Consider the following 17485-nt stretch of genomic DNA (forward strand, 5'->3'; position numbering starts at 1 on the left):
TTGCCCACTGTCTTCCTTTTGCCCCCCAGCATGGCGCCTGCAGGGGGAAGGACCATGGGGCCAGGTCTTCGGTCTCTGCTCTCACTATTGGAGTCCACTGCACTTTATGGGTCCTTTCAGAAACAGGGACCCAGCTACAGCTGTCAAGAAACTGTTGAGGGCGTCTGGCTGGCTCAGTTGGTGGGGAAAGCCACTCTTGATCTCAGGGCTGTGAGTTCAAGCCCCATATCGGACGTAGAGATTATTTAAAAATAAAATCTTTAGGGGCACCTGGGTGGCTCAGTCAGTTGAGGGTCCAACTCTTGATCTCGGCTCAGGTCATGATCTCGCGGTTCGTGGAATTGAGCCCCACATGGGGCTCAGCTCTGATAGCGCAGAACCTGCTTGGGATTGTCTGTCTCCTTTTCTCTCTGCCTCTCTCTCTCTCTCTCAAAAAAAAAAAATCATAAAGAAAGAGAGAAGGAAAGGAAGAAAGAAGGGAACGATTGAAACCACTCAGGCCATCGTGGGAGTTTTCTGCCACTGCACCCCTGTTGTTGGTGGAAAGGAAGGCAGAGAGCACGGGTTCTGCCAGCTTCTTCAGTCACCAGGTTGGTGACCCCAGTGACCTAGTTTGGGAAAGTTTAAGGGCTCAGGAGAGCAGAGAACTGCTAAGAAGAACTTCTGACTTCTTCTCCAGGACTTTTGCAAATCAATTCTTCTGAGCTTGAAGTTCCTGGGGGTGGGAAGGACGTGATGCCCCCCCCAGAGTGATCCCACTCTTAGCCATGGGTCACATGGGATGGGATCTTCCACTGGTGGGAGAAGGCAGCACAGGACCGTGCTGGGGAAGAGCCCCTGCCTTGGACTTAGAAGCACAGGTTTGAATAACCAGGAGGGCCACTTCTCCATCTGGAAAATGGGGGTTCCAATCAAACCTCCTCAGAGGTGACACTTCCCAGTTAGTAATGAGGTTGTGTCTCCCAGGGGGCTTTAAAAAAATCAGAAATACTACCCAGTTCCTGAGGAGGAAAGATCTGCAGGAAGACAGGGCTGTGGCCTGGTAGGAGCCATGTCAGCAGCTGAAGTGGGTCAGAGACTGAGGGATGAAGCATCTGTGAGTGAGAAGGCCAGTGTGTGTGGGGGGGGGGGGGGAGCAGAGGAGGCAGCTCCTGACCGGGCCCTGGGGAGGCCGCTGCCAGTGCTGAGCCCAGCGTGAGGCTGGGATCCAGAGGAGCTGGATCCCAATGCCCCGCGTGCACCGCCTGTGAGGCCAGGAGGGTCGTTCCGTGGGGCGGTGGAGCAGAGACCGAAGGACAGGGGCACAGATCTGGGATTGGGGGCAGCTCGGAGGCATGGTGGTCACGGCAGCTGCACCTGTGGCAACTTCCGGCAGAAGCCAGTCCCCACCCGTCCCCCTTCTGTGGGCGTGGAGCTGGGAGCAAAGTGGGGCCCACCCAGGGTGGGTGTGAGCCTCTTTCCCGTGAACTCAGGTCACGGCTGGCAGGGACACAGGTGAGGAGGCGAGCCTGCGGGGGCTTCTGGAAAGGGGGCTGGTGTCGAAATTTAGAAAAGCCTGTGTCTTAGGCTTGCAAAGTGCCAGACGCTTGGTGGCACTTTAAATGCTACAGATAAAAAGTGCGAGACTCTCCGGGTGGCAGGCGAGACGAGGGGTCAGGGAACTGGGGCCTCTGAGGCTCAGACGCCAGGATGAAGAATAAAAACACCTTGGAGACCCCTGTGACCCGAGTGTGGGGGGAGAATGTCAATGCAGCCCAGCTGGCCGGGAGCTCAGAGCTCAGAGGCACATGCTGGACAGGCACAGGGTCGGAGATTAAGGGCTCTCGGCCTCTCCAGAACCTCCGTGGTACTGGGAGCTGGACAAAACCCTTCAGGGTCAAGGCCCAGTGGGAAATGTGGAGGCCCCATGGCTCAGACCAGAATCTGCTCCCTCATCCCTGATGGATGGTCACCAGTGGGTGGGGAGAGGCGGCCCTCTGCCCCTCTCCTGATCATCCCCTGTGTAATCAAATAAAAGGGGCTATCAGCCAGAAGGCAAGCCCCTCGTGGATGGGCATTCTCGTTCCTGGCATTTCAGGGCCTGTCTGGGCCTTGCACGTGGTTGGAGATCAGACCCGTGGACGGGGTGAAGGTCCCATGCTCAGCTACACAAGGGACAGGGACAGGACGTGGTGGCCACGCAATGCGCGCGTGCCTGCGTGTGCAAAATGTCTCTGCACTGTCCTGTCTGCCTCTTTCTCTGCCTCTGACCCACTGGTGACATGACTGCCCCCTAGCGCTGTGCTTCTTCATGTCTCCTAGTGACACTATGTGTGCACCCTTTGGGGTCTCGCTCAGATTCCACCTTCCCTTGCCCACCCGGTCCAAGCCCGACCCCTTCCCCTGTCCCCACGAGTCCCTCTCTGGACTTGTCCTGCTGGCCCCTCCTCAGCACGAAGGTCTTACTTGGTGACTAACCCTGTCCTCTCTCTCTGGCTGGAAGGTTAGTGGCCACTTGGGGGCTTCACATCTCAATGTCCAGTCAGCTGCCACTCAGAGGGCATCGCTGTCTTGCCGGTGACCGTGCCCGAACCTGGGTGGGGGAGGTCTCATGATGTGGAGCCGGGGGCCTCAGAGGCCTCCCACCTGTTTAGACCCGGGGCACCTGCGTGTCCTTCTTCCTTACAGCCCGCCTCCTGGGATATGGTACTTACAGAGCTTGAAGAGGTTCCTACATCTCTCGCTTCCTCTCTCTTTTCTGAGGCCCTGAGAGGAAGCAGCAGAAGCTGTGGCTGGCAGGGTCCCCCTGGGATGCCTGGGTGAAGGAGGAGGGGGTGGCGTGGAGTCTCAGCCAATTTGGAAAGCGCTGTGACCCAAGCACATTTTGCAGCACTAATGTCAAATTCTGCCATTCGGGCATGCCATTAGTGTGCACACTGCCACACAGTAATCCGCGACACAAAAGGCACAGCCTTCCCCACCCTGCCGGAGCTTAGAAACTAACAGCTCTAATGAGCAATGAGAGCTGAAATGAGAGAGATAGGGGGCAGGCCGCATCAGAGCAGGCTGCTGCCGGCTCTTGGAGGAGGCTGACCCACTTCTTTTGGAGGTAAGGGGCCTTGTGGACCAGCCCACCGAAATGCCACTTGAATTAGCCACTGCTGCCTGCACAGGGGTCTCTTTGTTCTCACCTCTCCCTCGCTGCTCTGGGAGGGAGCCCTGTCAACAGAGCACATGGCTACTGACTTCGCTTTCCCCTGGGGCATCCTCGGTCCCTTCGCCCAGGGAACGTTTTAGGGCCATAAGCCTCCCTGGGTCCAGCGGTCCCTTTGAATGAGACAGGTGAGGACAGTCTGAGGGAGAAGGTACAGGTGGCCGTGCCTTATGCTGAGCCTCCCTTTTGTTCCTGACTTTTTGATGGTGTGGGGAGTTCTTCAGCCAACAATAGATGTTTATGTATGTTTTCTTAGAGCCTATGTTTATTCACAGCCTGCAAAGGGGAGACCATGAGACTTATTCCAAAAGTGCAGTGAGTTAAAAGGGACAATTAGGGGAGCAGAAAGAGATATCGAGCATGGAGATGTAAAGGATATTTTAATGCACAGTCAAAGAGTTCTTGAGATATTTTCCAAGTCAACAGAAGGTATAAGAAAATTGGCCGATTACAAGCTGATAGTGGGGGACTGATGACATGGGGGTGGAGGAACGGGCTAAAGTCCTACGTAGAGGAAGGTGAGCCCAGAGAGCAGACTGGGAGGCCATGAGCCAGAATGTAGGTACAGCCAGGTCAAGAGGTTCAACAATAGATGTTGGCCTGGACGCCACCAAAATGGGCACTCACCTCAGTCAATCAAAGAATATGGACAGAGAAAGGCTGGCATCCCCTGGGTCAGTGTGGAGTAGGGCCCTGCGGAGCTGGGTCCCAGAAGGGACAAGTAGGGACAACCTTGGAGGGGGGGTGGTGAAAATATGACAAAAGATTTGCTGCTGCCTCCAGGGAGCCCTCCCAGCAAACGTGTCCTCTCCAACCCCCAGCCCTACATCTCATCCTCTGAGAAGCTTTCCTGGCCACCCCCGCCGGCCCTCTCGAACTCGCCCGCAGGCCTTCTGGAACTGCATTTGCCATGGTGGCAGAGTGCTGGCTGATTAGTTAGGTGACAAGTTAACATTTGCTTAATGGGATTCTTGGCTCCCTGGTAATGAACAGCACCTACCAGGAGAGAAAAGGGAAGATGCAGTCCAGGGGGAGGTTGGGGGGCTGGTTCTAGAGATTGCTGACGGTCAGCCAAAGCAGGCACAGGTAGACGTGGCCGCGGGGGTGTTGGGTGGCCATGCCTGGAAGCAAGGGAGGGGCTGAGGGCTGAGCCCCTCACGGATGGGAAAGGGGGGGCACGGGAGATGAAGCGGCTGCGGGATACTTTCTGAGCTTGGAAGCAGCAGGTGTCTGGGAATGGGACTCCGGCCCAGGCAGATTTCCAGGGAGCACTCCAGCTTGCTGGCATGAGGGAAGGATCTGGCTGAGCAGAAGAGGCAAGTTGGGATGATGAAACCTACTGTTGAGGAACATTGGCAAGCATGCCACGAGTGGGGACCGCGTGCCTGGAGAAACGCTGGGGGGCAGGGCAGGTAGGGAAGAGGACTGCAGAGGGGGCCACACCTCCACTGCAGAGCAAATCCAAGTCCCTGAATAGGATTCCCCCCAGCCTTCCCATTGCCAGTCTTGCCTCCCATGCCCCCCCACCCAGGGTTTCCAGCCCTTGACTCACAGCTCTTTGCTGATACCCCAAACCAGCATGGGGCTGCTGTGGGCCTCCAGCCGTCTGCCTGAAATACTCCCCACACTCTTCTTTGGCCACCTCCTCATCCTCTGAGAGCCACGGGGTGTCACCTCCTCCTTGAAGTCCTCCTAGACTGTCCTCAGTTGACTTTCTCATGATTCGGGGCACTAACAGAGGCACCAGTCTCATGCCTGTTTCCACATCCAGACCCTGCGCTCCTAATAGGAGAGTCACATCTTCCCACTTTTATGTCCCCAGAGCCTAGGCCAATGGCTGGCACATGTAGGCCCTTGATCAGCACTTGTTGAATGAAAGGTAAGGAGCCAACTGAGCTCTGGGGTCAAGGGAAGAGCTTCTATGGAGAGCCACTGAGACCACCAGTGGCCACCCAGCCCCTCTCCCAGGCCACCCCCTAAAGTGGAGGACTGTGTGGCAGGAGGGGAGAGAGGGAGGAGGGGAGATGGCTCTCTCCCAGGGCGCAGGGAATGTGCTGAGCGAAGATGGCGGAGGGGCTGGCCCCATGGGGAACGAAGGAGGGGTGGCCTCAGCCCCTCGGAGGAGGACAGGATTCCCAGGGGCAAGAACGCACGTCGCCCTTCCCTGAACCACCCAGGAGGGACGCTGCATCTAGCCCTTGGCTTGTCAACTTTCTCTGGCGCTCTGGGCAATGGTGTCATCGTAACTGCGTAGCGTGTGAGCCTCTGAGTGACAAGTGATGTCATCCACGATAGAGCTGCTTTGATTCCCTCTACCTCTTAGAGGAGAAAGATGTACCTGGCGTCCTGGGCCCCTCTGCCTTGCTTCTAACAACAGTCGGCAACCAGAGACCGTGCTGCACTTGACAGAAGTGGATCATTTAAAAAACATTAGCATTTCTCGTACTGACATTTCGCTTTCATATTACAGGACTAAGTCTTGAAAAAAAAAAAATAATAAAGTGCTCGGACTCGATTTTCCCACTGAGGGCCTTGCTGTCTAAAGTTGGAAATGAAGTCAACGAAATAACAACATCCTCGGGTTCCAAGGGACAGCTGGGCCCTGACACCGGCCTGGGTAAGAGCAGGCAGGCCACCAGAGAGCGGACGATTTGTTCTGCCGTCACCGAACTCCCTTTAGTGCATGTTTCCAGCTTTGGACTGAGGAAGATTTGTTCAGCCAGGCCTGAAAACACAGCCCTCCCCTCTTTATCTGGAGAACTGCCTCCTTTCTCTGAAGCAAGAGAGGCAGGGACAGCCTCCAGACCCTGTCTGCTGCCGTCTGGGTTGGTCCCTAGCCTCCTGGAAACCCCAGTGGGCCCCGGGAACTGGCAGCTCCCTTCCAGGCACTCCTGAGCCCCCGAACAGTCAACAGCTCAGGTGCCGCAGGTGAGGCTCTTGGGCACAGGCCAGGAAGGATCCAGGACCTGCCTGCTCCAGGGAGAGCCACAGAGATTGGGCTGACCCAGCGCAGCCAGAGTGTAGGAAGTGAGTCATGTCTGTGAGGGCGAGGGAAGGACCATGGAACAGAGAACAAGCGTGTGTGTGTGTGTGTGTGTGCGCTCGCACGCGTGTGCACGTGTGCATCCCAGTGAGTCAGTGTGCCCCTGCCCCACACGGCTCCTCCCACCAACAAACGTGCTGTGCCCGGCCAGCCTCGCCCACCCCACCAAAATCTGGGATCTGCCACCATTTCAGGAATGCAGGGTTAGGAAATGAGAAACAGGGTTCTTGTCCAAGAGAAATTTTATTATTATTATTTTTCTCTCTTAATTGGATTCAGTGTTTCTTGTTCCTCACACACATCCTCTCTGGTGGGGAATTCAGGTTTGTGGAAAGCTCAAAGGAGATTGTGTCTCCAGGGGCCCTGGCCGGCAGCGTGGCCAGACTTGACCAGAGCCACTGTCCCCTATTTGGGCTTGCCTGCTCCACTCCCTGCACGTCCCCATTCCTGACCCCTGAGTCTGGCCCCCCCCCAACCTCTGCCCGTCTCTGGGCATCTTCAGAAGGGCCAGGAGGGATGGGGCCTCCGTTATGCAGAAGTGCCTGAGATGGTTCTTGAAATGCCCTCTTGTCCCCCTTCTGCTAAGGCCACCTGATGCTTTCCCTCCTGCCACCTATACAGGACCCTTGCTGGGATGGCCATCAAAGAGCCTCAAGGAAAAATTCAGCAGCTGAGCCATGTTGGAGGCCTGGGCTCATGCCCAGAGTATCCCTGGCCTGTCCAGACCGTTGCTGGCAAAACGCTAGGCTGACGACACTGTCCAGCCTGTTGGGCTAACACTGTGGATGCTTCCTGCCCGTCAGCAAAAGAGACCCAAAGTCCCTTCCTTCCCCTTCTCCGTCAAGCCCGGCCCCCGGGCCTGGCTCCCTGATGTCCAATGAGCTGCTTCTCACTTCTCGCCCTGACGACAACAGCTAGCTAGTACGGTGGGGGTTATGGGATGCTCTGGGGCGGCAGCCGGACTTGTGTTGCATATAAAAACAAGGTGATGCTCTGAACATCTAAGAAGATTGGTCCCCTGAAGTGATTCTTGCTGCCTCCCCTTCTCCCTGACCCCTCCCACTGACTCTTTGCCCTAGGCCCTGGCAAGCCCAGGTTACACAGTGACTGTTGTTGCCAGGTTGGGATTCTAGACAAAAAATCCTGTGACTCTTTTCTTGCTAGAAATCGCCAATACAATCCTTAGTTCAACAGATAATAGTTTTCCGTATAGTTTATAAACATGAGAAGACATACAGTCTGGTAGGGGAGTGGGGCGGGGGGCGGGGCTGTGCATTTGTGTGTATATATGTAGAGAGTGTGTATATATAAGTGGACGTAGTTATAAAACTGCACCTCCTGTGAGAGCCTCACTGCACTTGACGCAGTTCTAAATTTCAGCCTCTGATGATCTTTCCTTTGGTAATTGGTTCTTGGAGCCCAGCAGCTAGGCCTGGGTCTGCCAGGGTAGCCTGAGACGTCAGGAATGAGGCCTTACCCCCGAGGGAGGGACTGAGGGTTGGATTTAGGGCAGGCTGACTACGCAGCCTCAGGCAAGAGCCAAAATGCCACCTGCTCCTGTGCTCCCAGGTGGCTGGTGGACCCAGCCTTTTGGGTGAGCCTCGTCTGTTCTCCTGAGTCCTGCTTCCTCCAGGAGTGGCGGGGGGCCCTTCAGACCTCTCCAATGACCGGGATTCCACAGAGCCCAGCTCCTGTGGGGCACCGTCCCATGGTTGCTAATGAAGGATTCGCTTTGCGTGCTTTAACCGCCTTGCTGGATGGGTGCTGTCCATGGGTGCTCGGCAGGGCCTGGCCGGGACAGCAGGGTGTGATGCGCCAATCCCTTCCCACTTGGGGCTGTACACTTTGGGTTTATAATCCACCGGGCAGGGCCCAGACAGCAGCCAAAGGCTTTACCAGCCTTTGCCTGAAACCCAGCAGATCCTCCACTTGTTAAAAAAAAGAAAAGAAATTCTGTTCCTTGGTGGACATTGGCAGTGCTGGGTGCTGGGGCCTCAGGTCCTCAGCGGAGGGTGACCACCAGCCCCAGTATCCAGGCCAGGAGCGAGGCTCCCAGGGCACGGCCCGAGGAGGCCTGCTGCACCCCGCTGGGGGCACGGATGGGGGTCCTGCGGGCACACTTGCCCTTCCGCTTGGGCCGCGCCGTGGGCATGATGTCAAAGCTGAACTTGTGCTGGTAGTCGGGGGCGTAGTCCTGCAGCTCGGGGGTCTGCTTCCCGGCGCCTGCCTTGGACACCTGGTTGCGATTCCTGTGGCTGGTGCAGTTCTTGCCGGGCTTCCTGTAGCCCGGCCGGGAGCCCGGCAGATGGCCGTGCGGGTGGCCCTTGTCCCTGGCGGGGCCGTGGGGCGGGTAGTGTTCCTTGCGGGCGGCCCTGTCGGTGGTGGTGAGCGTGTGTGACTTGATCTGGTGCGGGGACGCCGGCCCCGTGCAGTTCCGGAAGTCCTCGGCCCTCAGCAGCTTCAGGTCCTGGCCTTGCCGTGACTCGGGGGACACACAGGGGACAGCAGAGCTGGAGCCGCGGAACCTCCGCAGCCATTCCCACAGGGAGTGTGCCCGGCAGCCGCAGTCCCAAGCATTCCCGTTGAGGCGGAGGAACTCCAGGGCGGCCAGGGGCGCCAAGCAGTCGCCCTGCAGCTCGGAGAGACTGTTGTTGAAGAGAAAGAGGGTGGTCAGCCTGCGGAGGTCGTGGAAAGCCTTGTGGTGGACCCACCGCAGCTGGTTCTCGTGCAGCAGGAGCCGGTCCAGGTTCACCAGCCCCCGGAAGGTGTCCTGGCCCAGGCTCCACAGCTTGTTGCCATGGAGAAACAGGTGGCTGAGGTTGACCAGGTCCACGAAGATGTCGTCCTGGAGGTACTCGATGTGATTGTCCTGCAGGTAGAGGTACTGCAGGCTGTGCAGGCCGCTGAATATGCCTGCCGGCAGGGCACTGAGCCCGCACTTATAGAGGTAGAGGGCGTGGAGCTTCACCAGGCCCTGGAAGGTCTCCGGGGCCAGCGTCCGCAGCTGCCGGTTGTCGCCAAGGTCCAGCTCCTCCAGGTGCACGAAGCCCTCGAAGGTGTTGGGGTCAATGTAGGTGATGTTGTTGGAGTAGATCCACAGGGTGACCATAGCGGGGCTGAAGTGGCCCTGCTGGAGGAGGGTGATGCGATTGTTCTGCAGGAAGATGCGTTCGCTATCCTCCGGGATGCCCTCGGGGATGGCGGCAAAGTTGTGCGCCTGGCAGCTGACCGTCATGGGTGCCGGGTAGCACACGCAGTCCCGCGGGCAGCCGCCGCCCAGGGGCAGCTCCCCGGCTAGCAGCAGCAGCAACAGTTCCACACAGCACCCTGGCGGGGAGACAGAGCACAGCCAGGTCAGGGTCGGCCGGGGGACGCGGGGGACAGATGGGGTGCGGGGCTGGTGGGTGTGCCACCCTCCCAGGCCAGGCTCTGGCCTGGCCTGCGCCGAACTCGGCAGTCTGGGACGGCAGTCCACTGGGGGAGGCTCCAGATGGGAGGAAGGCAGGGCTCAAGCCCAAGCCAGGCCCGCACCTGGCGTGAGATAACACTTGGGCCCTGCACCTGTACTGGGGGTTCTATTCCCCAGCCTGGGCTGCCCGCCATCCTTAGTCCTGCCCCCTCAGGCTCTGTCAGCCCTGCGGGGGGTGGGGGGTGGGGGTCACAACCCCAGGCCACAGAAGCCAGCCTCTGGTTCCTGTTCCAGCTCTGTCACTCACTCGCTGTTATCCACATGAACAGATAGTGGGGCAGACTCCGGGTCTAGCAAAGTGAACATACGGAGGCCTGAGGAGTCTCTGTATTTATTCTCAATAACAAGGCAAGCATGCATGCACGATACCAAAGTTCATCTCAAAAGAGGTCTCATTTACCATGCCTCCCGCATCCTCAAATATGTGACAAACTCTCTGGGCCTCAGTTTCTAAATAATACTAGTTGTCCCCTCCAGCGCCATGAGGATGTACTAAGAGGACCCATGTGTGTGGACTGGGGGAGGCATCATGGTGGCCAGGCTCTGCACCCCCCCCACCCCCCGCCAGGAGCTATCTGCTGCCCCCCATCAGGTCCACCTTCTGGCCTCTCCCCTCTCCCCACCTAAACTCCCAGGCTGTGGCTGCAAACCAGGCCTCGCCTCTCGACTGTCCCGAGCATTTCCTCTGTAGCTTCCCTCTAATTGGGCATTAATTAGGCATTCGTTAATGGATCCTTAAAATAATTTATTTTCGGATGTGTCCAGCCTGTGGTCGGATAATAGCCCCGTGCTCATTATCGGAGCAGCCTCATTATGGACGATCATCATTACCTGCCTTTTTCCAGGGTCGCAGCTGCCCCAGGCTGCCCGGCAGGCGCGCCGGCGTGGGAAAGACAGGCTCCAGGCTGGTAGAGCCCCACCCTGCAGGGCCCGGCAGCCACCTCATCCCCGCCTGGGTTGGCCTCTTGCCCGTCCCTTCCAGCTTGGCCAGCCGGGCCTCTGGGGAGAGGTCAGGGCTGCCGGCAGCTCAGCCGAGTCTCGCTGCCATCAGCGATGCCCAGAGCATGTAGAAAGAACCTGCCCTCCCGGCCGATCTCAGACCCGCCCCACTCCCAGCCTCACAAGGGCCACTGGGCCAGGCTCTGAGGCCCTGCTGCTGCCCTAGTCTGATGGTCAGGCTCAGGCAGGCCTAGCCACCACCCCCTCGTTCCTGGCAGAAATGGCATCGTAAATAAGTGACAGTTCCCAGCTGTTGGGAGTTATGGGCTCCCAGAGAGTGGCAGCTGCTTCCCGTCCCCCTGTAATCACCCGGCTTCCACCAAACGTTTCCAACATAAAAATCATCGCATATAATTTTGTTTTTGCATAATTGGGTTCGGTTGCGATTTCAGAGCAATTATGACCTCGGTGGCAGTGGTGGCGGTGGCAGTGCAGCTGTGAGGAACCTTCCTGGGCTGGGCTCCTGCGCTCCATGTGGCTCCTGCAGTGTCTTCAGTCACCACGACCATTGCACAGCCTGCAGGCTAAGCCTGAGGCTGGTGCCTCCGCAGCCTCAGTTTCCCTCTCTGTAACGTGGGTAGGAGATGATCGCTATGCTAGCCTGCCCCACGTGGAGGCTCGGGTCTGACCTCCAGGCCCCCCCACTCCCCACCTCGGTCTAACAGGGGGGGGGTCCCAGCCCCGCAGGGGGAAGCAAGAGTGTGAGGGGACAGGAGCCTGGACCCCAAGCTTCAGCTGACTCTCGGGGAGCCTGCCCGATGCCTCGAGCCACCGAAAGCCAGGGCTGGGATGAAGGCCCAACTCACACTGTCTGCACCTTCCACAGAGACTGACACTCCCTTTCCCTACTCTCAGCTCGCACTCCTTACCCCTGGCCAGGCTGCTGTCTCCCAGGGACCCTGCCCCAGGGAAGTGGCCCCTGCCCTGCCGCTCGGTGGGGCGATCACAGTGCTCACTGTGCTGAAAGGGACCAGGCCACGGCCATGCACCTGTGGTTGTGGGACACACACTGCCACACCAGACCCTGGGGGCGGGGGGTGGGACTGCAAAGAAAGAGGCTTTTCCTGAAGTCTGGCAGCAGAGGGACACTCACTGTGGGGGCAGGGATAAGCTGTGGCAGGCTCAGCACTAATACCACTCGACATTTGTGCAGCTTATGAAGTTTACAAAGTGCTTCTGCTCGCGATGCTCTGATCCTCAGAATTACTGTGTGGTCGTAGGGGGTTCTCCTGCCCCCTGACCTGATGGGGGCAGACGACCCTTCTCCCTGCTGTTGTGGCTATGTCTCTGTGAGGCCCTGGGCTGGGGTTCTCTCAAATGTCCCCAGAAAAGCTGGGGAACCCCATGGAGAGCCACACCCTTTCCTTAGACAGGTGCCCCAGGGAATGTTGGGGTACAGGGAAACCAGGCGGAGATCCCCATTTCGGGGAAAAGCCAAATGCCCAAAAATCCAGGCCGGGGCAGAACGGCCAGCTTGTGAACACACTTTGGCAGGTGTGTTGGGTAAATGCAGGACCCAGGGCAGGAGCCACCCATTCCCTTCCTCCCAGAGGGTCCCAGAAGGAGGCAGGGGCCCCGGCCAACGCTTGGAGCTGCTCTCCATCCTTCAATACTGCCCAGATGCCAGGGACCCAGGCCAGGGAAGCTGTCCTTGCACTACCCCTGCCCCCTTCCACTGGGTGCTGGGGTGGGTCTCAGCTGAGTCTGCTTCTCCCCCGGAAGCTGGTCACATCTCCAAGGCCCCAGACTAGCCCTCCCAGACAAGCTCACCCACCTCTGGCACCCTTGCCTGAGGCGGCAGGTGCCCCGGGTCTGGATCATCACCCTGCTGGGTTTCTTTCCAGGCAGGAGCTACAGCTTCTCCTGTGCCCCCTCCATGTGCTGGTGGGAGCCCCAACCCACTGATTGCCTGATTAATGTACTAACACCGAGGCCGGTGCCTTTGCCGTGCATTTTAAGACTGCAAATTAGCAGCCATGTAAGTGTCTGAGGAGGAGCCTTGCGCCCCCTCCCATCTGCTTCCTCAGCCCCCTCCTGGGTGCGGCAGGGGTTGCTCTGCCTGAGGGGGCTGAAGAAAGCCAGGCTGGGCTCCCCCTTCCTCAGGCTCTCCTCCTTCAGCTCTCCTCCAGGGGCATGCACCCGGACTCCCAAAGCTCCTGCCCGCCCCCCCCCCCCCCCCCCACATCTGAGCTCACCTGAGGCTCCTCTGCCTCATTCACTCCTTCCTCCATTCAATATTTGCCTCAAGTCCTGGAATGTCCAATGTGATAGGGCAAGGAGGAGCCCAGGGATGAGCCGGGGTGAGTCCTCCTGGGTTCATTAGCAGATAGGAGGTCTCACAATACCTGGCAGTCTGACCAGGTGCCGGGGCCCAGAGCAGGTGCTAAGGGGTGTGTGTGTGTGTGTGTGTGTAAGAAGCTCAGGGAACGTCCCTGCCACCCCTACACCACCTTCTCCACTAAGCCCTCTGCTCCCCTGCCAGTATAGAGGATACACAGTAGAGATTCTATTGTTTACAAGTTCTCCTTCCTGCAAACCCCAAAACCCTTCACCCGCTGGGCAGCGGGTGAGTGGCCTGAGCATGGTCAGCACCTCACCCAGTCTATTCGGCAGCCCCAGATGTGCTTATGCATGTCCCTGTGGGGCTGGACCTAGCGGGGTGGGTGGGAAGGGCATAACAGGAAGAAGGCACAGTGTGTACAAAGGCACTGAGGTATGGAAACAGGCAGTGTGCCCACATTTTACCCCAGTCACCCTCAATCAGCCCCCAAGCAGCCAGAGATCCCAAAGAAGCTGTAACACCAGCCTAGGCTGGGGAAACCCAGGCCTGGGGAGGCCAGAGAGGTCCCCATTGGAACCAGCACTGACAGGACCCCTGCTCCCGTCCCACGCCAGATGTCTAGAAATGTCTAGAATGGCAGGGGTCCTCAGCTTCCCCCCAGGAAGGGAGCTAACCAATGAGGACCCACTCCTAAACATGCACCAGGTTCTTTACATGGAAGCCCCATACTACCACACCACTGCAGAGGAAATGAGGCACCCGCAGAGAAGTGGCCCGCTGGCCAAGGCCACACAGCTGGCGAAGAGGTGGTAGAGCAGGCCTCACGCCCCTGACCTCAAATCCAGGAGCTCCAAGTTGCATGGGGCAGGCAGGGCAGCCTCATCTGACCTGAGTCAGACCTCATCAGACCTCCCCCTGACCTGAGTCTGCAACCTGCTGGCACCAAAGCGGCCACCTCTGTCGACACCCCCGCAGGGACAGCCCCATGGACTGGAATCCCCCCAAGGCCCCCAGGCAGGTCCCTAGGGGCTCTCTGAGCCTCAGAGACTTGTCAGCCATGTGGCCCATCCTTCCGGCTCCGCAGCCCGCCCTCCCTCTGCACAGGGCCAGGCATCCCCTCCCTCCTGCCCGGGCCTTGCCAGCTGCTCCTCTCTAAGCCAATCGATGCTAACCAAATGGCTCTGCCGGTCAGATAACAGCCTAGGGCCAGGCTGGCTGTGCTCACAGAGCGACTGGCGCCCCAGGCCACTTGGCACTGTCCCTGCATGCCGCACCCAAGTGCAGGCCACTTCCTATAGCGCCCCCGCCCGGCCCGGCCCGGGAGACGAGGCAGCCAGCCTGGGCAGAGCAGGGCTTCCCTCCACGGCCCCTGCTGCAGATGCCTGTAATCCACCTGCCTCCCCATCTCTCCGTCCATCCCACGCAATCTGTCCGAAGGTGAGCCGCCGTTCCCCGGCCCCCCAGGCCTCCTCCACGTGCATCTTCTCCGTCTCAGGTGAAGGCGGCTCCTTCATTCTGGCAGCTCGGACGAGAACCTCAGAGTCACGCCGACTCCTCTCTCTCACCTCATACCCAGTCTGCCGGGAGCCCTGTGGGCTCAGCTTCAGGACATACCCAGAACCCACCCTCGTCTCCCGGCCACCACCCCAGCCTGGGCCGCCATCATCTCTTGCCTGGCCCATCGCCATAGTCTCCTGCGTGGTCCCCGGGCTCCCACCCCTGCCCCTACATCTCCACTGACACAGCAGCGGAAGTCTGAGTCAGAGCACGTGGCGCCTCTGATCAAACCCCCTTGGCCCCATCGTGCTCAGTAAGACCTTCTAGTCCTCACTGGGGCCCTGGCCGCCACCTCTCCTCCCTCCCCCAGCCTTTTCTTCTCCCTCTTTTCACGTGCTGGGCGCGTCCTGCCTCCAGCCTTTTGCTGCTCTCTCTTTCTGGAGCACTGCCCATGCTCCAGGATACCCGTGGGGCCCCTGCCCTCACCCCAACATTGGGGTCTCTCACAGAGTCACTTTCTCGGTCAGGCCTTCCTTAGCAGCCTGTCTTATTTATTTTTTACATTTTTTTAGAGAGAGACACCACAAGCTGGGGAGAGGGGGAGAAGGGTAGAGGGAGAGAGAGAGAGAGAGAGAGGAAGAGAGAGAATCCCAAGAAGGTTCCATGCTCAGCCTGGAGCCCGATACGGGGCTTGATCCCATGACCCTGGGATCACCACCCAAGGTGAAATCAAGTGGATTGCTCAACTGACTAAGCCACCCAGGCACATCCCCAGCAGCCTATTTTAAATGGTCTCCTTCAGTTTAATTTTCCTCCCTAACATTTATGCTCTTCTAATAAAGTACATCATTTATTTATTTCTCTTGTTCCTTTTCTGTCCCCTCCCACTGACAGTGATTTTGTCTGGTATGTTCCCTGCTGTGCCCTAGGGCCTAAAACAGTGCCTAGAACAGTCATGTTTTTTTTTTTTCTTTCTTTCTTTCTTTCTTTCTTTCATGTATGTTTGTTTATTTATTAATTTACTTATTTATTTTTGAGAGAGACAGAGAGTGAGCAGGGGAGGGGCAGAGAGAGAGAGGGGGAGACATAGAATCTGAAACAGGCTCCAGGCTTTGAGCTGTCAGCACAGAGCCTGATACAGGGCTTGAACCCACAGACCTTGAGATCATGACCCGAGCCAAAGTCGGATGCTTAGCCAACTGAACCACCCAGGAGCACTGCTATGTGTTTCTTTTAAGAAGAAAACCCTACGGGGCTCCTGGGTGGCTCAGTCGGTTGGGCGTCAGAGTTCGCTCAGGTCAGGATCTCACCATCTGTGAGTTCAAGCCCCGTGTAGGACTCTGTGCTGACAGCTCAGAGCCTGGAGCCTCCTTTGGATTCTGTATCTCCCTCTCTCTCTGCCGTCCTTCTCTCTCTCTCAAAAATCAGTAAACATTAAAAAAAAGAAGAAGAAGAAAACCCTAGGCCAAGGGCCTGGCTCATAGTAGGTGCTCAATAAACATAGTGGTTCTCATTAGTACTGAGGTCTCTAATAAGAGTAGGTTGGGTCTTGGCTTTCTCTGGAGGGCCCCTGGGCAATCACAAGGGGACAGATGGTGGGGAGCACTCTGCAGGGGCACATACACATCAGGCCTGTCCAACACGTGGGGCAGGTGATCAATGCGGCTTTGCCCAGGACTCTGGATTTTCAGTGCTAAAACCGTAAAGTCCCAAACAAACCAGCACAAGTCAGTCACCCTATCTAGGGCCAAATTGCACCACCCCCCTGCCCCCCACAAAAAAAAAAAATCTCTGGGCACAGGCAGGGGAGGGGACAAGCAGGCAGGCATGAAGCAGGAATGTTCTCCAGGCACCCACACCCACACCTCAGGTCTAGTGCCTGCAGCCCCGGAGGCAGGCCTGGGCCTAGACAGAGCATGCGTACATGTGTGCACGTGGGTCTGAGCACGCCTATGCACATGTGTGCTTCTGTGCATTTACCTGTGTGTGTACACGGCCAGGTGTGCACGTGTTCACAGCATCTGCGTAGGCGCATGTGTGTATGCAAGCATATGTTTGTCTCTGGACGCCACCAATGGGCTGGCAGCCTGGGCCCTTTCATCCTGCGGCATCCCTGAGCTCCGGCCCAGAGAGAGGGCCCGGGTCTGTGATATCCCCGTCTTATCTCGGCACTCACTCTTGCTTTGCCTTTAGCTCCCGCTCTCTTCCTGACGTGCTGCATTACATCCTTACTCTGGGATCACTCCTGGCTGGGAAGCGGGCGGCCCCTTACTGGAACAGTACTTGGCTTCCATCTGCCGTGGCTAGCCCCCTGCACAGGTCTGGCTGGGATGCCACGCTAACTGGGCTGCCGCGCTCTCAGGAGGCCTCACTGGAGCAACCAGGCTCCCCATCTTTGCCTTGCTGTGTTTGCCACCTTCTCGATGTGGGGTGCTTCCCTGGGGGGGGGGGGGTACCCTGGTACTGCCTGGCCTTGGGAGCAGCCCCACCGAGAGACATTTCAGCTGGGCCACCTCGGACAGGTCACTAAGCTTCCAAAGCCTCAGTTTCTTAGTCCAGGAACTGGGAGGCAGAGCACCTGCTTTATTGGGTGTTGGAAACACTCGGGTAGGCTGTGCCCCTGAACTGTAGCCCAGGGCGAGCTGTAGAGGAGGCATTTGTGAGGGGGAGGACTGTGTGCTCTCCCCAACCCCCAACGGACTCTGGCCTTCACCACACCCACCCTGGTGCTCTCGGGCCCCAGAAGCCTGGCAGAGGGACCTGCGAGATGGGACACCGGGTCGAGGCTCAGACCCAGGTTCAAGTTCCCTGCCAGGCCTTGGCTGTCCCCAGGACACAGCGGGTGGGGATGGGATCTTGACCCCTCTACTTTGGCCTTTCTCCCAGCCCATCCCTCCCCAGCTGGAGCTGCCAGCTCTGTGCAGAATGCCCAGGGTATGTGGGTTCTGCCTTTACCTCGGGAAGTCCCTCTGGGGCTCATAACACGTGTCCTCTGTTACTCAG

The 17485-nt window shown here is 58.1% G+C and overlaps 1 protein-coding gene across 1 annotated transcript; it reads right to left on the reverse strand.

Moving 5' to 3' along the window:
- Nucleotides 1-6461: 6461 nt before the first annotated feature.
- RTN4RL1 (reticulon 4 receptor like 1) lies at nt 6462-14499 on the reverse strand. The gene is made up of 3 exons (XM_049635347.1): nt 14379-14499; nt 10537-10704; nt 6462-9710 (listed from the first exon to the last, which is right to left on the reverse strand). The coding sequence occupies exons 1-3, from the start codon at nt 14497-14499 to the stop codon at nt 8239-8241; spliced, it is 1761 nt and encodes a 586-aa protein (XP_049491304.1). The 3' UTR covers nt 6462-8238.
- Between the last annotated feature and the right edge of the window lie 2986 nt (nt 14500-17485).

Source organism: Panthera uncia, chromosome E1 (genome assembly GCF_023721935.1).
Source record: "Panthera uncia isolate 11264 chromosome E1, Puncia_PCG_1.0, whole genome shotgun sequence".
Lineage (NCBI taxonomy): Eukaryota > Metazoa > Chordata > Mammalia > Carnivora > Felidae > Panthera > Panthera uncia.

Excerpts from the sequence above, each read along its gene's own strand:
- RTN4RL1 (XM_049635347.1), bottom strand. The coding sequence starts at position 14,499 with ATGAAGGAGCCGCCTTCACCTGAGACGGAGAAGATGCACGTGGAGGAG. Across the intron at positions 10,705-14,378 it reads ACGGAGAGATGGGGAGGCAG|AGGCCCGGCTGGCCAAGCTG; the intron begins GTGGATTACAGG and ends ACCTCTCCCCAG. Across the intron at positions 9,711-10,536 it reads GCGACCCTGGAAAAAGGCAG|TGGACTGCCGTCCCAGACTG; the intron begins GTAATGATGATC and ends AGCCTCCCCCAG.